Genomic DNA, 24,192 nt, shown 5'->3' with positions numbered 1-24,192 from the left:
GGGGGTCGGTACAAGGGTTCTTTAGGCGGTGGCAGCCTTTCCTCGACTTTCTGGCTCAACGATAGGGAACTAGGTCAGCAGCAGCAGCAACCCGGGTGGGGGGGGGGGGGAGGAGGAGGGGAGGGGGGAGGGAGGGAGGGGAGGGGAGGGGAGGGGGGAGGGGGAGGAGGGAGGGGGGAGGGGGGAGGGGGAGGAGGGGAGGGGAGGGGGGAGGGGGAGGGTGGAGGAGGGAGGGGAGGAGGATGGAGGGGAGGAGGAGGGGGAGAGGAGGGTGGAGGAGGGGGGGAAGAGGGGAGGGGAGGGGAGGAGGGGGGTGGGGGAAGGGAGGAGGGGGAGGAGAGGGGGGAGGAGGGGGGTGGGGGGAAGGGAGGAGGGGGATGAGGGGGGAGGGGGGAGAGGAGGAGGGGGGACGGGGGTAGGGGGGGAGGAGGGGAGGAGGGCTGGGGGGGAGGGGGAGGGGGGAGGAGGGGGGGAGGGAGGGGAGGGGGAGGGGAGGGGAGGGGAGGGGGGGGGAGGGGGAGGGGGGAGGAGGAGGGGAGGGGGAGGAGGGGAGGGGGACGGAGGGGAGGGGGAGGGGGAGTGGAGGAGGAGGGGAGGGGGAGGGGGGAGGGGAGGAGGAGGGGAGGGGAGGGGGAGGGGAGGAGGAGGGGAGGAGGAGGGGAGGGGAGGGGGAGGGGAGGAGGAGGGGAGGGGGAGGGGGAGGGGAGGAGGAGGGGAGGGGGAGGGGGAGGGGAGGAGGAGGGGAGGGGGAGGGGAGGAGGAGGGGAGGGGGGAGGGGAGGAGGAGGGGAGGGGGAGGGGAGGGGGAGGGGAGGAGGAGGGGAGGAGGAGGGGAGGGGAGGGAGGAGGGGGAGGGGAGGAGGAGGGGAGGGAGGGGGGGAGGGGAGGAGGAGGGGAGGGAGGGGAGGAGGAGGGGAGGGAGGGGAGGGAGGGGAGGGAGGGGAGGGAGGGGGAGGAGGAGGGGAGGGGAGGAGGAGGGGAGGGAGGGGAGGAGGAGGGGAGGGAGGGGAGGGGGGAGGGGAGGGGGGAGGGGGGGGAGGGGAGGGGGGAGGGGGGAGGGGAGGGGAGGAGGTGGGGAGGGGAGGGGAGGAGGGGGGAGGGGGGAGGATGTGGAGGGGGAGGGAGGAGGGGAGGGGAGGGGGAGGAGGGGAGGGGAGGAGGAGGAGGGGGGGGGGGGGAGGAGGGAAGGGGGAGGAGGAGGGGAGGAGGGAGGAGGGGGAGGGGGAGAGGAGGAGAGGAGGAGGAGGGGGAGAGGGGGGGGGGGGGGAAGGGGAGGGGGGACGGAGGGGGGAGGGGAGGGGGAGGGGGAGAGGAGGGGAGGGAGGGAGGGGGGAGAGGGGGGAGGGAGGGAAGGAGGGGGGAGAGGGGGGAGGGAGGGGGAGAGGGGGAGGGAGTGGGAGGGAGGGAGGGGAGGGGAGAGGGGGAGGGAGAGGGGGGAGGGAGGGAGGGGAGGGGGAGGGAGGGAGGGGGTGGGGGAGGGGGGGGGGGGGAAAGGGGGGAGGGGGGAAGGGGAAAGGGGGGTTTCCAGGGGGGCATTGTTTATGTTAATTTAATTTATTTTTAATTTATTTTGTTGTTCATTGGGTTTGGGGGGGGTGGGGTGGGGGGGTTTGTTATATGCGTTGTTATGGGTCCGGGGGGGTGCTTATTATTGTTATTATTATTGTTCTGTTGTTAGACATTTTTCAAAAATTTCAATAAAAATTTTTTTTAAAAAAAGACAGAGATAGATAATATCTATCTTGATTAATAAAGGGATCAGAGATCATGAAATGAAATGAAAATCACTTATTGTCACAAGTAGGCTTCAAATTAAGTTACTGTGAAAGGGGAGAAGGCAGGAGAAGGGGGATGAGAAATATATCGGCCACGATCAAATGGCAGTGCAGATTCGATGGGCCGAATATCCTAATTCTGCTCCTATATCTGTTGGAAAAGATTCTATCCTCGGCGCAGCTATGTAGGGTGTCAAATTAAACCTTTATGGCCACATTCTTTCATCTGATCCCTCCCCACTTAACGGGGTGAGGGTGAAATGGGAGAGTGAATTGAGTCGTGGACTCGCCAGTTAGGCATGTAGGCCCTTTGCAGGACCAACACCCCACCCTCATGTGCCCAGTTGAGCCTAACTCAGTTCAAGGTGCTACATAGGACACACTTGCCAAAGACAAGGATCAGCAGATTTCTCCTGAATGTTGAGAGAACATGTGATCACTGTTTGTTTGCCCCCATTGATCATACACACATGTTCTGGTCCTGCCCCAGACTCGCCAGCTACTGGGCATCTTTTTTTAACCACCATATCTGGGATTCTACATCTGGAATTACTCCCATCTCCGCTGGTGGCCATATTCAGGGTTTCAGACTCACTGGCAGTTCATTCTGGCACGGAGGTGGACATTATTGCCTTTGCCTCACTTGTAGCTCTGAGGTGGATATTGGGTTGGAGATCGCCCGTTCTGCCTAATGCCTCTAGGTGGTTAAGTGACTTCATGCCCCTTTTTAAAAAAACACTCTAATTAAGGGGCAATTTAGCGTGGCCAATACACCTACCCTCTACATCTTTGGGTTGTCCTTTCTAAATGGACATTTAGAGTTTGAACCCGGGTCCTTGGCACCATGAGGCAGCAGTGCTAACCACTGCGCCGCCCTGTCGCCCTTAATGCCCTTTTTGTACTTAGAAAAAATAAAGTTCACCACCAGGGATTCAGTGGAGGGATTCCACTTGAAATGGCAACCTTTTATCTCCTTTTTCAAAGATCTAGATACCGTCAGCTGTCAAGGGTTTTAGATATAGTGCTTAAGTTCGTTTATTTTTCCTTGTTTGATTTGTGTTTTTGTTGGTTACTTGGTAATACGTAAAACCTTAATAAACATGCTTTTTTTAAAAAATTGATGATGTAATTAATGGGAGGAGCAATTAATGGTGTAGAAGGCAATTTCGTTTTTAGTTTTGCTGGGAGCTTTAAGCCGAGCAGGAGCTTTTGCCAAAGGCTATCAGATTAAGCAGTTGTCTCCCAAAGGCAGGAACACTTGCAGCTTGTGTCAGAAAGGGTTCCTCGCTCTTCAAGCAGTATTTCCAAGAAATATCTATTCAATGTACAGCAAATAACCCTAAGCTTGCTAACTTTGTTTATAAGTGGCTTTTGATCTGTGATGGGTTTCCTTGATTGGAGATAGAGAAGGCATCAGTTAGAAGTTATGCTTGAGTGGAGAGAAAAAAGGCATCATTTAGAAGTTATCAGTTCGAAGTTAAAGTGTTTCCATTTATTGTTAAGATTTTTTGAACTGTTAATTGTAAGCCATTCTCTGTGATGTTGATGTAGTTTAATCCTGTGTTAATAACAAAGTTTGTTTTAATATACCATATCCCTATTTGTCCTGGTCTGAAGTATCCTTTCCTCAGTTTTACAAATTTTAAAAAGTGCTTGGGGTTCTTGTCCGGTATCCTTTTGTTTTATTATTTATAAATTTAGAGTCCCCAATTATTTTTTTCTCCAATAAAGGGGCAATTTAGCGTGGCCAATCCACCAAACCTGCACATCTTTGGGGTGTGGGGGTGAAACCAACGCAGACATGGGGAGAATGTGTTTGTCCGGTTTTGTGAGAGCCACGAAGAATCCACACAAGTTCGTAGAGCAGAAAAAAACTTTATTTACAATAACATATAGATATATACAACAGCAGTAGTAACTCCCTTGTTGCTCACTCCTCTCTAGCTGGTTACATACTGGCCAGCTTTATTGATGCAGGGACTTGCTCATGATTTCTCAGCCCCCCCTCATGGGGGAAACTCATACTCCCTAAGGATCGTGGGATTGCCATTAGTCCCCAGACAGTGGTAAGCAGGCAGGTTCTAACATCCGGTATCCTAACATGTTGGTGTCTGGTCCGGGATCTTAACAATGGATCATGATCACTGGATCCTCATCCTCCCACTCCACATTCCTGTCCAGCCCAGTGCAGATATCCTGAACCCTGGCACTGAGCAGGCAACATAGCTGTCTGTACTCCTGCTTTCTACTGCAGAGAAATGTTTATGCCTCTGACTATACTGTCCTCAACTACCACTATGTTCCTATTAACCAATGTTGACTTTTTTATTTCTGTGAACCACAAGCTGTTTCTTCTATTGACCAAATGACCACACAACCAGTATATTAGTTCAAAAGACAGTTTATTAATAAACACAACACTTATCTCTATATGCAATGATACACGCGGCTTCGCACTAAACTATACCTAATGACTAAGGTGACCTTTACTTAACTTCAGGGTGACCAGCTCTGGCGGGAGATAAGGCCTTTATCTGTGTCCATGTGGGTCGATTGGAAGTCGTCAGGTTCATCTCGGCTGGGCTCACCCTTCAGATAGCGATTGCGGGTCCTTGAACTTGGCTAGTTGATATGCTGTAATTGGTCGCACAGAGGCCGGTCCAAAAGAGGCTGATCTCTCGGTTTGCAGTTCTAGGGTAGCTGACGGTGGAGAGATCACGGTAGCTGCCAGGGATGTTAGTCAAGTCTGGGAGGCTCTCATCAGAGTCAGGTTCGAGGTTGAAACCTGTGACTATGGGCGGAGTTGAGGGAAAGGTGCCGTCATGAGGGGGGGACGTTTGGAGCGGGCGTCGGGCTGAATTGTCAGTGGGCAGAGCATCATCCTTTCCCATTGCCACGGTTAAGTGGTGGGCGTGGCTACGTTGTGATTCGTACGCTTTGAGTTGGATGATGTGAAACCAACCAGTCTTACCTTTAGGATACACTATTTTGTACACGGAGGGGCTTACTTTTTCTGAAATGGAGTAAGGGCCTGTGAATTTAGGGGCTAGGAAGGAGTTGGGGTTGTACAACGAGATCATAACTTGCTGGCTGACTGTGTATTCTATGGGGTGAACCTTTTTGTCAAAGCAGGTTTTACTCTGCTTCTTTCTAGTGCCTAGTCGGACAGCAGCAGCCAGTTGTGCCGCTTTAATGTTCTCTGAGACATGTTGCCCTGTGGGTGAGCGCGGTTACTGCGGGATTTGCCAAATCGAGCCCGAATAAATATTCAATGCCTTTCATGGGTCTCACTGTAATAGGTGTGTGGGGGGTGAAACCTGTGGAACTGGAAACTGTGTTCCTGATAAACATGAGAGCGAAGGGTAGTACTGTGTCCCAAGTGGTGTTGTTCTGCTGTACTGTTTTCCTAATAGTTGTTTTTAAAGCGCGGTTCATGCGCTCTACTACAGTATACCACTGGATTGGGGCTGGTAGGCTATGTCGAATTTTTGTTTGATGCCAAAAATAGTCATAACATTTTGCATTACCCTGCCGGTGAAGTGGGAACCTTGGTCTGACTCAATGCTACGTGGAAGACCTCAGCACGTAAATATCTGATGGGTCAAAATCTTAGCGGTGGCCTTTACTGTGTTTAAACGTGTGGGAAATGCCTTGACCCATTTTGTAAATGTATGTATAACAACGTACTTGAAACCATTTCTGCAGGGGGGGAGGGGACCAATGTAATTGATTTTCAGATTTGTCCAGGGGCCTTCTACAGGTCGAGTGTGCCTTAATTCTCCCTTCTTTGCATAATGTTTGGGATTGTTCTGAGCACAAATGAGGCAATTCTTAACATAATGTGTGACATCACTTTCCAATTCGGGCAACCAACACAAAGGTCTTAAATGGGCAATGGTGGTGTCTATTCCCTGATCTCCATGTCCATCATGGAACTGGTAGATTAACTGGTTTCAGCTTTGGGTGGGGACCACATAAATTCCGTCCTTTAAAACTATGCCATCCTGTATCGTGAGTGCGTCCTTCCATTTATCATAGGGGGCTGGGTAGGTGCTGTTCAGTACCTGTTTAAGGGAGTCATCTGCTTTCTGTGCTTGGGATAAATCTTCAATATTGGTTTGGGAAACCTGGATTGAATGCATATGTTCGCCTTCGGGTGGTTGCCAGAAGTGACCATTGCGTGATCCAGCTTTAGCTAAGGCGTCTGCCTTGCGATTACTGGGTGGGGAGGTGTGGTGATGGCTCTACTTTAATGATGCCGTATGGGGGCAGCACGGTGGCGCAGTGGGTTAGCCCTGCAGCCTCACGGCGCTGAGGTCCCAGGTTCGATCCCGGCTCTGGGTCACTGTCCGTGTGGAGTTTGCACATTCTCCCCGTGTTTGCGTGGGTTTCGTCCCCACAACCCAAAGATGTGCAGGCTAGGTGGATGGCCACGCTAAATTGCCCCTTAATTGGAAAAAAATGAATTGGCTACTCTAAATTTATTTTTAAAAAATGATGCCATATGGGGCAGCACGGTGGCGCAGTGGTTAGCATTGCTGCCTACACCACTGAGGACCTGGGTTCGAATCCCGGCTCTGGGTCACTGTCCATGAGGAGTTTGCACATTCTCCCCGTGTCTGCGTGGGTTTCACCCCCACAACCCAAAGATGGGGGCAGCAGGGTAGCATGGTGGTTAGCATAAATGCTTCACAGCTCCAGGGTCCCAGGTTCGATTCCCGGCTGGGTCACTGTCTGTGTGGAGTCTGCACGTCCTCCCCCTGTGTGCGTGGGTTTCCTCCGGGTGCTCCGGTTTCCTCCCACAGTCCAAAGATGTGCGGGTTAAGTGGATTGGCCATGCTAAATTGCCCGTAGTGTCCTAATAAATGTAAGGTTAAGGGGGGGGGGGGGTTGTTGGGTTACGGGTATAGGGTTGATATGTGGGTTTGAGTAGGGTGATCATGGCTCGGCACAACATTGAGGGCCGAAGGGCCTGTTCTGCGCTGTACTGTTCTATGTTCTCTGTTCTAAGTGCAGGATAGGTGGATTGGCCATGCTAAATTGCCCCTTAATTGGAAAAAATAATTGGGTACTCTAAATTTAAAAAAAAAAATGATGCCGTATGTGTGGCCGGTGGCTTCTTTCAGAATGTGTGTCAGTAAAGGGGCAGAGGGTAGGGGTTTTCCATCAGTGGATACAAAACTTCGAAATTCCCAAAGAGGGAGGAATTCGGTCAAACTGTTGCAAACATACAAGCTGTCTGAGTGTATGTCCGCTGGTGTTGGAAAAGTGTCTGAGTGATCAACTACATAAACTATGGCTGCGAGGTCTGCTGCTTGCGAACCTAAGTGGCCGGGCAATTGTAAAGATATCTCTTCTAGTGGGCGACCCTGTGAATCTTCCATATAAATCCCGCATCCAGTGATTCTTACACCATTCTCAACAGTGGAGGAGCCATCTACATAGATTTTAAATGTGTCCCCTGTGTCTTGGGAACCGTGTTTCTCACAGCCTGCACGTGGTTGTAGTGACTTGGGAACACCTGTATGGTGCTTGGCTGTAATGATTTGGCATTCATGTGGGGTCCCTGCGTATTGCAAATTGTCTGCCAAGAATTCACAGAGATGACCCTGCCTTGTAATAATAGTGTCCAGCGAGCTGCTCTGATCTAGCTAACTGAACCATCTTTTAGTCTGCCATCTAACAAAAGTTGAGCGGGGGTATGCTCGGTCAAGATCGTGACTGGGTGGAGGCCTGTAATATAAGCAAAATACTGAACTGCCCAAAAGACTGCAAGCAAGTGTCGTTCACAGGCAGAAAATCCTTGTTCTACGGGGTCTAAAACTCTAGAAGCATAGGCTCCCGGTCCTAATTGGTTATGGTGTTCCTGTAGGACCACTGCTGATAGGGTTCGGTCGGTGGTTGCTACTTCTATGCCATAGGGCAAGTCAGGGTCGGGAACTTATAAAGCGGGAGCTGTGCCTAGGATGCGTTTTAAGCCGTCGATGGCGTCTGTGTGGTGTGGAAGCCAATTCCATGGGGTGTTCCTTTTCAGAAGCTCTGAGAGCGGGGCAGCCTTGGTGGCAAACCCATCTATGTAATTCCTACAGTATCCCACTAACGTAGGAATGAACGGAGTGTACTTAAATTACGTGGCAGTGGCAATTTTACAATGGAGTCAATTCGCTTCTGTTTAATCTCTCGTTTGCCATGGATGATAATGGTGCCTAAATAGAGTACCTTTTCCCTCAGTATCTGTGCTTTTTGGGGTTTACCTTACATCCGATGGACTAGTAATTCAGCTAACAGAGCCACATGCTCTTCCTTGGTATCGGTTTGCAGGAGCAGGTCATCTACATACTGAAATAGGCATTCGGGGCGGGAGAATTTAGAGAGACCAGCAGCTAGCTGTCTGTGGAAAATGGAGGGGGAGTTATGGAATACTTGGGTGAGACACGTCCATGTGTACTGTTGGCCTTGAAAAGTGATCACAAATTTATATTGGCGAGCTCGGTCTAGGGTAATGGACCAAAAACCATTGCTAATATCCAACACGGTGAACTACTTTGCTTGCATTCCCTGTTGAAGCATGGCCGTGGGACTCATGGCAATGGTGGGGGCTGTTAAAGGGGTAACTTTATTTAATTTGCGATAGTCAATTGTGAGTCGCCCTGAGCCGTCTGGTTTCTTTACTGGCCAAATCGGGGCATCATTAGTGGAAGCTATGGGTCGAATCACTCCTTGTTTTAACAGACTGTTAATGACTTTTAGAATTTCGCTCTCAGCCTGCTGTGGGAATCCGTACTGTTTCTGCGGTTTGGGGTCGGGTCCTGAAATCATAACTGCCTGGAATCTGCCCACAGTCATGTTTGTGCTGGGTAAAAGCGCCTTTGTGTGTGGTTAGTACCGAATTAGTGGTTGCGTCTGTATCAATTGCTGAAGGGTTAACCAATAGTCCCCTACTAAGCAAATCCTATTTTCGAAATCTCCTACTGAGAGTATAGTAGAGACCCTAGCTGCTCTTGACTCTGCCAGACACACTTGTTTACGGGGTCAAAGGAGAGGTTATGAGAGTTTATGAAATCTATACCTAGGATGAGTTCTGCGGTTGGGTGTAGGTCGACTAAAACAACAGGGTGTTTAGTGGCTACATTTCCTATCTGAACAGGTATAGGGGCTGTAATGTATCCCTCTTGCATGTGCCCTGTGAATCCACTGAGTATAATGGTATCTGTGGTTGGCCAGGGTGTTTTTTGGAACAGGTTTGAGGAGTTTAGTGTGGTTCGGGACCCTCCTGCGTCCCAGAGAAAATCAACTGCATGTCCCCGGACTGTGCCTGTGACTACTGGTGTTCTGACATTATCCTAGCGCATGTAACAAACCCACGTTGGAGATGCCAGGCACCGTCAATCCAAGGAGTAATAAGCGAGGTTATCTGAGCGGGCGTTTACGGTATGCATGGGGCTGTCGTGGCTGGCGATCGTGGTCTGGCCTATTGTTTCTGGGTGTGGGGGGGGGGGGGGGTTGGGCTGTTGGGGTCGTTGATTGTGTGGAGGGTTTTGCCTGAAATCGTGAGCAAAATGTCCTACATGTCCACAATTGTAACATGAACCTCGTGGTGCGTGGGTTGGGCCTTGTGCTCTGGTGTGCTGTTCTCAGGGGTAGTGTTCCTCTCTTCTGCCCTCATTCTGGTCCACCTGATCCTGCAGTGACTGTTCCCATGCCCTAGATAGATGTCTGAGTACCCAAATCTCATTGTGTGTGTTATCTACCGGGTCATAATTTGCGCAAGCCCTTTTACCTGCTTCAGTGGCATGCAAAACTAAAGTACGGGAACATTTGGTGGTTTCTTCCTCATCTAGGTGAGCACTGTTTAAGTTTCCATATACTGCCTTGAAATGTATCCAGAGGTGACCGGCCAAGGCGGTCTGGTGTTCCCCTTTCTTCTGTCTACATTTGTTTAGACCCTCTATCGGATCCCCTTTGTTGTATCCTATAGCGTCTAATATTGCGGCCTTCATTCCCTCTAGGGTTCCTCATCCTACGTTTTGGGGGTCTGGCAAAGCTGATCGTACCGACTGGCTGAGGCTCATTACAATTAATTTTACTTCCTCCCTCTCATCTAATCCGTACATAACCTTTTGTTGGCGCACCCTCTCAATGAAGCTATGCGGGTCTGCGGTGGGCTGAAATGGAGTAACTTTACTGCAAGCGTCCCTTAACTGGGTGACCGAAAGTGGGGTGATGTATGTGATATCTGGACCTGCCTGATCCCTTATCCTTCTTTCTGTAGTGACCGGATTCATGGGCATTGGGGCAGTTGTGGGGGTTGGTGTGACCTGTGCAGCCGGTGCCTTTCTTTTTGGGATGCGTGGTGGTTGCTTTTGATTTCCGTTCTCTCTACATACATGTGCGTGCTTTCATTTAATTCTTCCCAATCTGCCATCCCTTCTTCATCTGTCTCGTCTGACCCAAAGGTACACATCAACCCATTCTGAACGGAATGTAACGACTGGAGCTTACCTATCTTTCGCTGGTATTTAGCGTGGTCAATGGTGCTCTGCCTTTGTTCTTTAGTGGACTGGTGGAGCGCTCTTAAAGCTGCCAGTAAATCGGCACATTTTTTTTGTTAACTGAGTGACCTGGTGTTCAATCTCCTCTCTTACCAAGATGGGCAGTGTGTGTCTTGATAGGCCTTGTCGTACTGGGTTTGGAAGCTGCTAAGGTGTACTATGCAAGACTGGTGGGTGCGTTTAAAATCGACGATTTCCCTGTCTTTAGCGGCTAACTTCTTCCGGAGTTCCTCAATAATTTTCTCGCTTTCCTTACTGTTTACCACATTCTCCTCCTCCTTTTCTAGTAACTGACTGCAGAGCGTCTCGATGACCTCCTCGGTGCCTCACAACTGTGCCAAGCAGCACACTATTGCCATTGGCTTTCTCAACTTCACTGCGTTTTTCTTATAGACCTTACATAAATTCTCCTACCAAGTTTGTCCTATCTTTCCTGGACCTGACTCAGTGTTTGCACAAAAATTCGACCAAAGAGGCCATTCTTTCCCCTTTTAATACTTCCTCCCATATGGGGCACTGCTCTGACTTGTTGATTACTGCAACCTCGGGTTGTTGCATTGGATTCATCACCTTCTCTAACATTTGCACTGCTATCTCTTCTCTACTTATAATTTGGAACAGGGGAAATAAGGAGTCAATTGAACAATGGGTACGGCTTACAGCTATATTCCGGTTCACAATCCCTCTAGATTTGCATGCAAGTCTGACGACTTTACCTTATCCTTCCCTGTTAGTTACGCATGGGGTTTAGTGCACACTTCCGAAATTCGGTTATTTGGTCGATATGAAACTTACTCTTGTGGTTCGATTTTCTTTTCCCAATTTAATTCAAAGTTGTGAGATCTCTCGGAGTGACAGAGTCACTTCTAATCGAGTCCCATCAAGAGTTGTCAATAAGTGTTGACTTCTTTATTTCTTTGTGAACCACAAGCTGTTCCTTATATTGACCAAATGACCACACAATCACTATACTAGTTCAAAAGACAGTTTATTAATAAACTTATCTCTATATGCAATGATACATCTGGCTACGCACTAAACTATTCCTAATAACTAAATAACCTTTACTTAACTTCGGGGTGACCGGCTCTGGTGGGAGATAAGGCCTTTATCTGTGTCCATGTGGGGCGGTTGGAAGTCGTCAGATTCGTCTCGGCTGAGCTTATCCTTCAGGTAGCGATCTCGGGTCCTTGAACTTGGCTGGTTGATATGCTACAATTGGTCGCACACAGGCCGGTCCAAAAGAAGCCGATCTCTTGGTCTGCAGTTCTTCTTCCCCTGGTTTTGCACGTCCTTTGGGCCGGTCCTTACTCCAGATCCAATTGCCTGATAGGGTTTCAATCACCCTCATTGATCCTGGCCAATTAGGGGGCGGATACCTCAATGGCTGGGTGGGTCCTAGCTGTCATTTTCCCAGGCACGTATGACTTTCCAAATAAGGGGACGTGGCGCCGGTTAGTATGCTACTGTTGCCGTTCCTTGATTCGACTTCTTTTGTCCTGGAGAAATGGTGATTGGCCTTTAATAGGTGCAAGTTTCTGTCAGGTCTGGCTTCTTTGCACAATACATAGAGGCTGTGTACTTGTCTGTGCCCCAAGTTGACCACAATTCCCATGGTCCTTTGCAGGTGGCAATTTTAGATCGCTACACCAATCAGCTTGTACCATGGTCAGTTTGAAGCCACCACTTTGCTAGCACCTCAACAATTGGACATTTAAAAAGGCGGAGGCTCCTCCATTTCTACCTTTTGGATTCCCATACTATCTCACTTGCAGTCACATCCTCCTTTTCCTAACTAAATCAGAAGATCCTAACCTGAGGGTTGTGACTGCCTTCTGGCACAAAGTGTCCAGGTAACTTTTCCCTCTCCCTGATGCAGTATCTGTAGTTTGGCCACCAGCTTAATAACTCTGAACCACATATCAATGAGCAGTATCGCAGTACGAGTCTTGGTTGGGTGCAGCCGGTTTACTCCACCGATTACTATGGCCATGTACCTGTACATCTTAGAGGGGCAACATGGTGACAATTCATAGAATTTACAGTGCAGAAGGAGGCCATTCAGCCCATCGAGTCTGCACCGGCTCTTGGAAAGAGCACCCTACCCAAACCCACACCGCCATCCTATCCCCACAACCCAGCAACCCCACCCAACACTAAGGGCAATTTTGGACACTAAGGGCAATTTAGTATGACCAATCCACCTAACCTGCACATCTTTTGACTGTGGCAGGAAACTGGAGCACCCGGAGGAAACCCACGCACACACGGGGAGAACGTGCAGACTCCACACAGACAGTGACCCAAGCCGGGAATCGAACCTGGGACCCTGGAGCTGTGAAGCAATTGTGCGAACCACTATGCTACCGTGCTGCCCATCTTGTCCTTCTTGTTCTCCCTACTACACTTTTACCTGCTTCTCCCTCTTTTTTTTTAGCTGCTTAAAACCAGTTACATCTAATTATTTTTCCAGCTCTGATAAAAAGGTCATTGACACGGTTTCTCACTCCACTAATGTTGCCTGCCCTACTGAGTATTGCCAACTATCTATTTGCGGGATTAAGAATGCTTTTGTATTCATCACACCATTATTTTTTCCCTTTCTCATTATTTTATATCATTCTCAATGTGACAGCAAACTTGAGACATGCACTCACTTTACCAATCTTTGGGGTGCAGGATTAATCTGTTTTTAAACACAGGCCTGTTTTTGTTCCCTCTTCACAGCCTTTTTTCAAATTTATACACAAGAAAATAATGTAGATGAAGTCGAATGGATGATTATCATAAATACACCCATGGGGCGGCACATGACCTAGTGGTTAACTGAAGCCTACGGTGCTGAGGACCCAGGTTCGAATCCCGGCCATGGGTCACTGACATAGAACATAACAGTGCAAAAGGAGGCCATTTGGCCCATCGAGTCTTCACCAACCCACTTAAGCCCTCATTTCTACCCTATCCCCGTAACCCAATAATACCTCCTAACCTTTTTGGACACCAAGGGCAATTTAGCATGGCCAATCCATAACCTGCACGTCTTTGGATTGTGGGAGGAAACCCACGCAGACACGGGGAGAACGTGCAGACTTCTCACAAGGTTAGAAGGGTGCCTTCTGAGGGTGAATGGGGAGGATCAGACAGGATTCTTCAAAGGCAGGCAGTTGTCATTGAACGTGAAGAGGCTGCTGAATGTGGTGTTTTCTCCAGGAGGGAAAGGAGACAGAGGTGGTGTTGGATGTGGAGAAGGATTGGGTGGAGTGCGATTATTTGATAGACGTGTTGGAGAAAATTGGGATTAGGCTGAAGTTTATGGCATGGGTCCAATTGTTTTATAAGGAGCCGGTGGCAAGCGTGCACACAATAATTTGAATGCAGGGTATTTTGCATTAAACCAGGGCAATGAGACCCCTTTCTGTTTGCAGCAGCTATAGAGCTCTTGGCCATTGTGCCGAGGAGCTCTGGGTCATGAAGTTAGGACTGAGTTTAGGAGGAACTTCTTCGCCCAAAGGATTGTGAATCTATGGAATTCCTTGCCCAGTGACCGGGCTCTTTGGTGGTGAGCATAATGGGTTTGCTTCAGAGATTTGACGTTTTCCAGGTATAAATTGAATTTGGGGAAATGAGTATTGTATGGTCTTCACTCTAGGGTGGGGGGGCTGCTATTTCACTTGGCAGCATCTCACTTTAGGTATCAGGGTGCAGGTGGCCCAGGATTGGGCAGGTCGCTGGACGTTCAATTTCACTAGCTTGGTGGGGAGGGTGAAGGCTGATTTGATGAGGTGGGACAACCTCTCGTCATTGACGGGCCAGCTATAGCCAGTAAAGATGAATATTTTACAGCAAACCTGGCTTTTGGTTCAGTGCCTGCCGTTTTTTTTGCCTCGGCATTTTTCAAAGGGTGGACAGGCTGATTTTGTTTCGGCAGGGAAGGTGGCGAGGCTAAGGAAGGCAATACTGCAGTCGACTACAGACAGTAGAGAGCTAGGTCTTGAATTTGATTGATAATTATCGGCGAATGCAGGGAAGGTTCACGGATGGAATAGGGAGGTGGTTGCTGTGTGGGTGAGGATGCAGATGGGTTCAGGCTCCAGGTGCTGGCAACGGCACTGATCCTGATGGCCTCAGGGAAGTGCTTGCGAGTCCAGTGATAGTGGCCACACTGAAGATCTGTAAGCAGTTTCGGCAGCATTTTGGGTTGGGGTGGGTGTCAATGAGGAGGCATGGGTTTGAACCATGGAGGATCGATGCAAGGTTACGGGGATTGTTGCTCGTTATGCTTTCCCTTAATTTGCTCTGTTTTAATTACCTTTGCTCAAGAGTCGCCAGGTATCTTTCTGATACCACCACAAGGTTCAAACCGAATACTGATCAATGACTCGATCCACCAGTTAGTAAGTTTGAAATAAATGCACATTTATTTACAGTCAATTATTACTCATGCATAAACTCTACTCGCTAAACTACAACTACTACTAAAGGCCTATACTTGGCTTCGAGTGCCCACTCAGTCAGAGGAACAATGGCCGATGTCCGCTTCTGATACTGCTGGCTTTGAACTGGGATGGAATAGTAGCGAGGAGCGCCTATCTCGTAGCGTGCGTGGACCTTAGACTTACTTGGCTGGTGCTTGGCGGGCCTCGTCGCTGAGAGCCAAATGCCAAGGTAAAGATGGAGAAAGTAAGAGTTCTCACGAGAGCGAACTGACCTTGGGGACTCTGTTTTATACCCAAAGGGGCTTCGTGCCCTTTGGGGCGGACCCTGGACTTGGTCCCAATTAATTGGACCATGTCCCAATCGTTTGTATCGATTCTCTCCAATAACGGGGTCGTTCCCTGATCGCTGGGCGGGCTCTAGGTAACTGTTGGCCTGCATTTGTTTTAGCCTCCACTGGCACCGGGGAGTCTGTCCCGGTACCGATTGTTTCAATGTTTCTTTTTGTCCCCGGAGATAGCTCATTACTATGCTAATGACTTGTAGTTTCAGTTCTGTCGGGGTTCTGCAAGTTCCAATCCACAGGAAACCTTGCACCTGCTTGTTTTTCTAGTGCTGTCCATTTTTCCCTGCACTCTTTGCGAGTATCCATTTTGGAATCGGGACGTGGCCACCCCAGGTTGCTACAGGATGGGAATTAAAGAGATAAAGGATATGTTTCTGGGAGGGCAGTTTGCGAGCTTCGAGTTGAGTCAGAAATTTGTGTATATGCAAGTGTGGGACTTTGCGAGGAAGGTCTTCCCGAGCTTCTCTATAGTACGGCCTTCTCGCTGTTAGAGGAAATGCTGCCAGCTGGGGGTTGGAGAGGGTGTTGTCCATGCAATTTACAGGAGGACTTTGGAGAAGGATGGGGTGTCCATGGAGGCAGTTAAAGCAAAGTTAGAGGAGGAGCTGGAGGCGGCATTGAAGGAGGGATTGTGGTGTGAGGTGCTGCGGAGGGCAAACGCCTCGACTAGGCTGATAAAAGCTGAAGGTGGTGTAGAGGGCATAGCCAACAAAGTCTAGGATATGCTGGCTGTTCGAGGGAGCGGAGGAAGTCCTAGTGTTGTGGGACACGCCCTGTACATATGTTTTGGGCTTGTTTCTCCTCTATCAATTCTCCCATTAACCACCTCTGCCGAGTAGTATAACCTGTTTCTCTAGTCTCCACCTAAATGAAATTTCACAGCCGTGGTTCCATCCGTAAATTTCATCTGCAGCCTTTGCGCATCTTCTTCCCTAAATTTAGAATCATTGACCAGAATGAGTCAGTATCTTCTTGAGAGGAAGTGAGAAAGTTGGACCGTCTGCTCTGATAAATTGCCTTTGTGACCCTCTCCTCTTGTAGAAGGTGGGGTAAGAAACTAATGTAGCTATAATGAAGCTGTGTTCCTAGAAAAGACTTTGTCACATGTTTAACCAAAAAAAAGCTACTTCTAAAAGGAATGCAATTTACATCTTTTATATAAATAGTTTTTGAATCAGTATGAAATTTTATTTTCAAGTATATACAGCCAGTGAGATTAAGCCTATAAAAAGCTTTATTATCCAGCATTAGATATATCTTTTGTAAAAACAGTGTATAGAAAAAGTTTTCAAAACAATAATTAAGTCAGATATAGTACACAACATTTAAAAGAATCTTTTTGAAATGATTCAATGTTGAAAAAAGAATGTTTCGAGTAACAATACTTCGGATCACTGGAATTTTAAGGCAGTGAAACAAAAATATAGACAGCATTATAGATGTAATCAAAATGGCAAATCACAAATATATTAATTTTGTATTCGGAGTGGCAACTTGGATTTCAATAGCCCTGGATCATCTTCCACTGACTTCCATTTGTCACAATTGACTGCAGTTTTGTTTTCTTTATCCCTTTTCTGTCTTTTATTGTGCTACAAATGGTGAAATAAAGTCAAAATTACCAACAGGATGAGCACACATGAACAGATAAATTATTGTAACTACTCACATTTGTTTTGAGACATTTTTGCAGCAAATTATTGAAAATAGTCTATTTCTACGAATTCATGCAGTGTCAAGAGTGAAAGGAGCATTCAATGATACCATGAGCTACTCCAAGAAGATCAGGAAAAGCAAAAGAAAACTGTCCTAACAATCCCTGGATAGACTTTAAGGCTGCTGGTGATCCTGGCCTTTCATCCCATTAACTCCAAGGACCTTGCTTTTGGATGCTATCTTGAATTCAAAACTAGCAGCATCTTCAAAAGATCCCGTGGGTGGTGTAACAGCAAGGTCCTCCCTCAGCCAAAATTCCCAACATAGAGGCTCTAAAATCACTCAAACCCATCTTGTTATGAAATGCTTTAGGGATGACCGCAAGCATTTCTGAAGACAACAAACATCACCAGCAACTCATTGTGACCAACCACAATGGGAGAAGGTTCATTTGGGAAGGCACTAACAAAGAGACTCTGATCTTCCAAGCAACGTTTGTCCGCAGATGATAGAATCTGCAGATTGCTCACTCCATTCAGTATAGCAGCCATTGCCCCTCAGTACCCACAGCAGAAGCAAGTCATTCCTGAGCCGAACGAACAGTTTGAGAGACTGCCAAGTATTTTCTAATTTAAATTTATACAATGTTATATTCAATGATTTATTTTATTTCACAAATTATTTTGGCTAGGGATGTGCAGCATTGCATACATCTATCTGGTGGAGTGTTTCAATTTGTACACCGACTTCTCAGGAACTCAATTCTGCCTTTAACAATTTAAACCATGTTACACTTGGGTGTTTCACTTAAAGTGCCCATTTTCAGGAATGCACCCACCAATTAAGTGAGCACTCCCTTTATCAGGTTCAGAGACTCCACGTGCATTAGAGCTTCTATAGTCTATGCATACACTGTCTCCTTCATAATGAAGTTCCATCAACACTCAAACTTCTTCAAACCCATTCATCCCAATTTTTATACTTTGCACATTTTGTACCAAGTTCTCGCATCTGGAGGTTTCAAGAGTCAATTAAAACTATCCAGCTCTGGCACATTGACCAGAAAGTTTCAACACTGACAATACTTAATTTTAAGAATATAATATAGCTTCCTATGAACATATTCTCAGTCCACAGTACTGATTTCAGAAAAAACAGTATACCAGGTTACCACTTATGTTTAAGAAATATTAAACACAAACATTTGCAATCCACAACACTGCCTCAGTGCTCTCGCTCATGCAGGATTATGTTCCACAATTATGTTCAAGTGAAAATTAACCTAACTTTGAGCACAATTTGCACTCAAGATTGCCAACTGCAGGGCAGCAGTGGTTAGCACTTCTGCCTACAGCACTGAGGACCCGGTTCGATCCTAGCCCCAGGTTACTGTCTGTTTGGAGTTTGCACATTCTCCCAGTGTCTGCGTGGGTTTCACTCCCACATTCCAAAGATGTGCAGGATAGGTGGATTAGCCACGCTAAATTGCCCCTTGATTGGAAAAAAAAAGTAATCGAGTATTCTAAATCGAGAAAAAAAGGTTTGCCAACCGCACCCAAAGCACATGTTTATAGCATTCCAAGTGGCTAGTTGTTCTGAGATCATAACCAAGGTTTTATAAAGTGTGATAAAATAGTTGTCCATTACGTGATTTACACTTTTATCTCTATTCACCCATCTATCTTGAAAATGAACCTAGAAATGCAAGTTTAATGGCACAACATGATTTACCTTGAAGAAGGGAGCACCACCATTTCCCAGGCACAATTTTTCTTCAGTGTTACATTTCTCACTGGTAATGCTGTCATTAGACATGCTTGCTTGATCATTTTCCAAACATTCCTGAAATCAACCACAATTTATTTTCATGAATAGCAGATTTTAATGGACAAACAAATTTTCATTTGTACGAAGTTTTTCACATTCAAAAAAGCACCCCAAAGCATTGCAGTACAAATGAGGTAGTTGTGATGCTTATCACTTGTAGAGAAATGCTGCAGCCGTGTTGCACACAAAGTCCCACTTAGATCAGAGCGATGAATTAAAAAAAAATATATATTTTTAAATCCCATCCTTAAAGTTACAAAGCCAATGCACGGTATGGACAGGGCAAATCCCCAGTTGATCTCATTACTTGCTCCAAACAACAATCCAAGTTCAAACTAATTCATGATCTCCACAAGCGACACACGAAAAGGCATTGCACCTAATCTTGGACTTGATTGGACGCTTGATCATAGTCAAAAGGGAGAGAAGCGATGATCAATGATCAGTTTTATGATGATCAACAGATGAACGAATATTCGTTACAACTCTTTAGATAGTGCTATGGGTCAACACCCACCTGAACAAACATCGCCCCAGTTTAAAAATTTTGGTCTGATTTTATAAAGTTTACTATTTCACAGCTACCTATACACATTGAAAACTCTTTCACACACATTGTTTAAAAAAAAAAGTGCTATTCAATCAAGTAAAAGACATCACCTCAGGATACAAAGACAATTTTCATTAACTTGTTTTTCTCATGTATCAGGAGTTCTGGAGGAGCTAACTTTCACAAGAAACTGGACGATCAACACTTGTGGTACAGAATTTTGGCTGCTACCAAATCCTGACCCAACAAAGAGTGCTGCTCTGTGCATGTCGGGAGGAAAATATTTTACACAATAGCTTTCTGCAGAAATGATGGGGCCAATTCGGATATCAGCCCAGATCTTCAGTTGGACCCAAGAGGCAAGGTGGAGGACCTGGGTTTGATCCCAGCTCATTGCCCCATGACTGCGAGGGTCTCATCTCTACAACCCAAAGGTGTGCAGGGTAGGTGGATTGGCCACTCTAAATTGCCCCTTAATTGGAATGAAAATAATTGGGCACTTAAAATTGAAAAAAACTTTCTCCATTTCCTACCTCAATATCACATCATGTACGAACATATAAATTAGGAACAGGAATAAGCGGGTCAGACCCTCAAACCTGTTCCACCATTCAATAAGATCATGGCTGAATTTGATGATCTAATGATAATCTAGTATACTTGTGACAACAAAGATTATTATTAGATATTTGCTCCTTACTCTTCAATGAATGTCTGGATAATAGACCATTGGGGTCATCAGCCAGAAGCCAATTCTATCCACACAGATAGCCACATATATGTTTCTTCTAGCCATGGTGAGGGGGTAGCTAAGAGGAACAAAAGGCTTTCTTATTCTATCCATGTGTGAAATTTGAGATAGTTTGGATTAAGAATTCATGAGAATTATAGAATAGGTGGATGTCTCAAGTATGGTTCTCAAGTACCCAAAAACCTCTAGATTACACAGGTGCTTCATCATTTCTCGTGGTATGCTCAAAACAAATTAAGATTGTTTTAAATATGAATGGAAACTAAATTACAAACATTTCAGTGACCCTTCCCAAAGCTGTGTAAATTTAGGAATTGTTTGGCTCCCATAATCCAGAAAGTTCACCTTAACTGGAAACATGGAAGCATAGTGGTAATGCTACTGGACTAGCAATCTAGAGGTCCAAGCTAATGCTCTGAAGTCATGGGTTCAAATCCATCCATGATACTTGATGTAATTTAAATTCAATTAATAAACATCTGGAATTGAAAACTGGCTTCAGTAATGGTAATGACGAAATTATGATTATAAAAAAAAAAATCTTCTGGTTCATCAATATCCTTCAGGGAGGGAAATCCGCCATCCTCACCTGGTCTGGTTTACATGCAATTCAACTTCCATAGTAATGTGGTTAATTCTTAATTGGTTTCTGAAATGGCTGAGCAGGTCACTCCGTTCAAAGGCAATGTGGGACGGGAAACAAATGTGCTTTAAACATATAGTTTGTCAGGCAGCATGGTGGTGCAGTGGGTTAGACCTGCTGCCTCACGGCTTCGAGGTCCCAGGTTCGATCCCGGCTCTGGGTCACTGTCTGTGTGGAGTTTGCACATTCTCCCCGTGTTTGCATGGGTTTCGCCCCCACAACCCAAAGATGTGCAGGCTAGGTGGATTGGCCATGCTAAATTGCCCCTTAATTGGAAAAATGAATTGGGTACACTAAATTTATATATAAAAAAATATTGCAATAGCTGGACCAGTATAATTGGCCCGAGTACTTGGTTTATGGGAGCAAATTCAGTCAATACTCCCGGGCTGACTTCTATGTGTATGGAGATGGTGGCGGTGCTGTGGCTGAGGGGGTTGTTGGGTGGTGGTGGTAATAGGAAGCAGACAATAAAAATGAGTGAAAAAGGTCTTGCTGGCGATGAGGACCAGCTTCAAAGCCTGGATTTCCATTCTGAAATTAGGCATGTGCTTCAAATGCATGCCTGTTCAAAGATCCTGCTAACATTCAGTCAAGACATACATAGGAATAACATGTGTTCTGCAAGGCATCCAGTATCCAAGGAATTAGCATCTCGAGGGGGAAAAAAAAGGAGGTGCCAGAGGTCTGCAGAACAACTAATGTGGTTCCACTATTAAGAAAGCTTGCAGAGATAAGCCAAGGAACTACAGACTAATGAGTCTCACATCAGTGGTAGGGAAACGATTGGAGAAAATTCTTAAAGAGAGAATCAATCTCCACTTGGAGAGGCAAGGTTTGATCAGTGATAGCATGGTTTTGTCAGAGAGAGGTCATGCTCAACATGACCATGTGAGGAAAAATCTTTTTACCCAAGGGAGGTGACCGCCTGGGAAGGTAGTAGAGGCAGGTTGCCTCACATCTTTCAAAAAGTAACTGCATGAGCACTTAGCACACCATAACATTCTAGGTTATGAGCCACATGTTGGTTGGTGGGATTAGGTAGTGGTCAGGTGTTTTTCATGCATCGGTGCAGACTCGGTGGGCCAAGTGCATTGTGAGATAATGATTAGCAAGAAAACCTTAAAATATAAATGGCAAATTGGTCATGAATTTTGCTCAGTTGATTAGTTTATTGGATAAACTAATGAATTGAAATAATTAGATTCAGTTCTTAGCAAAAAGGAAGACAAAGTTTGTTACATGTAGAAAAGCTGGTTATAGCATCTAATCAAGTTGCTTCTGAACCCCAAATCATTTGGCACCTGCTTTTGCAGCACTACCCTGGGATAGACATGTAGAGAAGTATTTTATGCTAATATCTAATGCATTTCGGATATATAACCCGTGGAAAGTGCAGAGATACTTACGTCAACTAAATTAACATTTCGGATAACATTCACCTGCTCAGCAACTAATTCCTCTTGGATGGACATGGCAACATCCAGAGAACTCTGGATCTGCTGCTGTTGTGCTTTGTGCTGACCAACCAAGACATCACGTGGCTCTGTTCTCAAGAGGGCTCGTGAATACGAATATTCTCTGCGCTGTGGAGTTGTACCTGAAAATCAAAATACAATTATCTTTAAGACCAGAACAAATCCAGCTGAATTGGTGTAAAATACTTTCCAACCTGTACAATTTCTTCATAGGGATACAACGCCAAAATTAAACAATCCTGAATAGTTTCCCCTCACCTCCAAGTTAGAAGGTGTGGGATCATGGCTTATTTCAGGGCTGGAGTACACATTATTGGTAGGTATTCCGTTGAAGTGATGCATCAGCAATGCTGCCTTTTGAACGACCAACTAAACCATTTATGCCAATGGTCCGAGTGAATGCAAAGACACCAGAGAAATATTGCAAAACAGGGAATCCCCTGGTGCGCTAGCCTCTACCAAAACCAGCTAACTGGTCATTCATTTCTAACATTTGTGCAGTCTTGCTGTGACTGAAACAGTTGCTGTAATGAAAGAAATTCTGAGATTTTTGCAATGATTTTAAACATCTGCATGTCTATGTCTCATGAACAACACTTCCAATTACTTACTGCTGCACCAAATAGTAACGTTATGGTGGGGCAGGCAATAAACAAAGAAATAACTGATGCATGTAGAAATGGTACAGCAGTTATAATGGGGGATTTTAATCTACATGGCAATTGGTTTAACCAGGTCGGTCAAGGCAACCTTGAGGAGGAGTTTATGGAATGTATCCGCGATAGTTTCCTAGAACAGTATGTAATGGAACCTACGAGGGAACAAGCGATCCTAGATCTTGTCCTGTGTAATACTAGTGTTTTGTGTTTAAACAAAGGAGATTACAATGGGATGAGAGATAAACTAGCTAAGGTAGACTGGGAGCAAAGACTTTATGGTGAAACAGTTGAGGAACAGTGGAGAACCTTCCAAGCGATTTTTCACAGTGGTTTATAGCAACAAAAAGAAAGGACGGTAGAAAGAGGGAAAATCGACCGTGGATATCTAAGGAAATAAGGGAGAGTATCAAATTGAAGGAAAAAGCATATAAAGTGGCAAAGATTGGTGGGAGACTAGAGGACTGGGAAATCTTTAGGGAGAACAGAAAGCTACTAAAAAAGCTATAAAGAAGAGTAAGATAGAGTATGAGTGTAAATTTGCTCAGAATATAAAAAACAGACAGTAAAAGTTTTTACAAATATACAAAAACAAAAAAGAGTGGCTAAGGTAAATATTGGACCTTTAGAGGATGAGAAGGGAGTTTTAATAATGGGAGATGAGGAAATGGCTGAGGAACTGAACAGGTTTTTTGGGTCGGTCTTCACAGTGGAAGACACAAATAACATGCCAGTGACTGATAGAAATGAGGCTATGACAGGTGAGGACCTTGAGAGGATTGTTATCACTAAGGAGGTAGTGATGGGCAAGCTAATGGGGCTAAAGGTAGACAAGTCTCCTGGCCCTGATGGAATGCATCCCAGAGTGCTAAAAGAGATGGCTAGGGAAATTGCAGATGCACTAGTGATGATTTACCAAAATTCATTAGACTCTGGGGTGGTCCCGGTGGATTGGAAATTAGCAAACGTGACACCACTGTTTAAAAAAGGAGGTAGGCAGAGAGCAGGAAATTATAGGCCAGTGAGCTTAACTTCAGTAGCAGGGAAGATGCTGGAATCTATCATCAAGGAAGAAATAGCGAGGCATCTGGATAGAAATTGTCCCATTGAGCAGACGCAGCATGGGTTCATAAAGGGCGGGTCGTGCCTAACTAATTTAGTGGAACTTTTTTGAGGACATTACCAGTGCAGTGGATAACGGGAAGCCAATGGATGTGGTATATCTGGATTTCCAGAAAGCCTTTGACAAGGTGCCACACAAAAGGTTGCTGCATAAGATAAAGATGCATGGCATTAAGGGTAAAGTAGTAACATGGATAGAGGATTGGTTAATTAATAGAAAGCAAAGAGTGGGGATTAATGGGTGTTTCTCTGGTTGGCAATCAGTAGCTAGTGGTGTCCCTCAGGGAGCCGTGTTGGTCCCACAATTGTTCACAATTTACATAGATGATTTGGAGCTGGGGACCAAAGGCAATGTGGCCAAGTTTGCAGATGACATTAAGATGAGTGATAAAGCAAAAAGTGC

At 46.1% G+C, this 24,192-nt stretch overlaps 1 protein-coding gene across 2 annotated transcripts in view; it reads right to left on the bottom strand.

The window, feature by feature from the left end:
• Positions 1-16,269: 16,269 nt before the first annotated feature.
• kif11 (kinesin family member 11) overlaps positions 16,270-24,192 on the bottom strand; it is an 85,058-nt gene continuing 77,135 nt past the window's right edge. Inside the window, exons 22-24 of one of the 2 annotated variants that reach the window (XM_038822005.1) lie at positions 21,943-22,133; positions 18,494-18,604; positions 16,270-16,698 (exon numbers count right to left, since the gene is read on the bottom strand). In XM_038822005.1, the coding sequence (XP_038677933.1) occupies positions 16,576-16,698; positions 18,494-18,604; positions 21,943-22,133 (425 nt within the window). In that variant the 3' untranslated portion in view covers positions 16,270-16,575. The remainder of the gene's footprint in view (positions 16,699-18,493; positions 18,605-21,942; positions 22,134-24,192) is intronic. The other variant, XM_038822006.1, reaches the window with a different exon arrangement.

This window comes from Scyliorhinus canicula, chromosome 16 (assembly GCF_902713615.1).
Source record: "Scyliorhinus canicula chromosome 16, sScyCan1.1, whole genome shotgun sequence".
Lineage (NCBI taxonomy): Eukaryota > Metazoa > Chordata > Chondrichthyes > Carcharhiniformes > Scyliorhinidae > Scyliorhinus > Scyliorhinus canicula.
The sequence above is the reverse complement of the archived record's forward strand: the minus strand, read 5'-3'. Positions and strand labels throughout refer to the sequence as shown.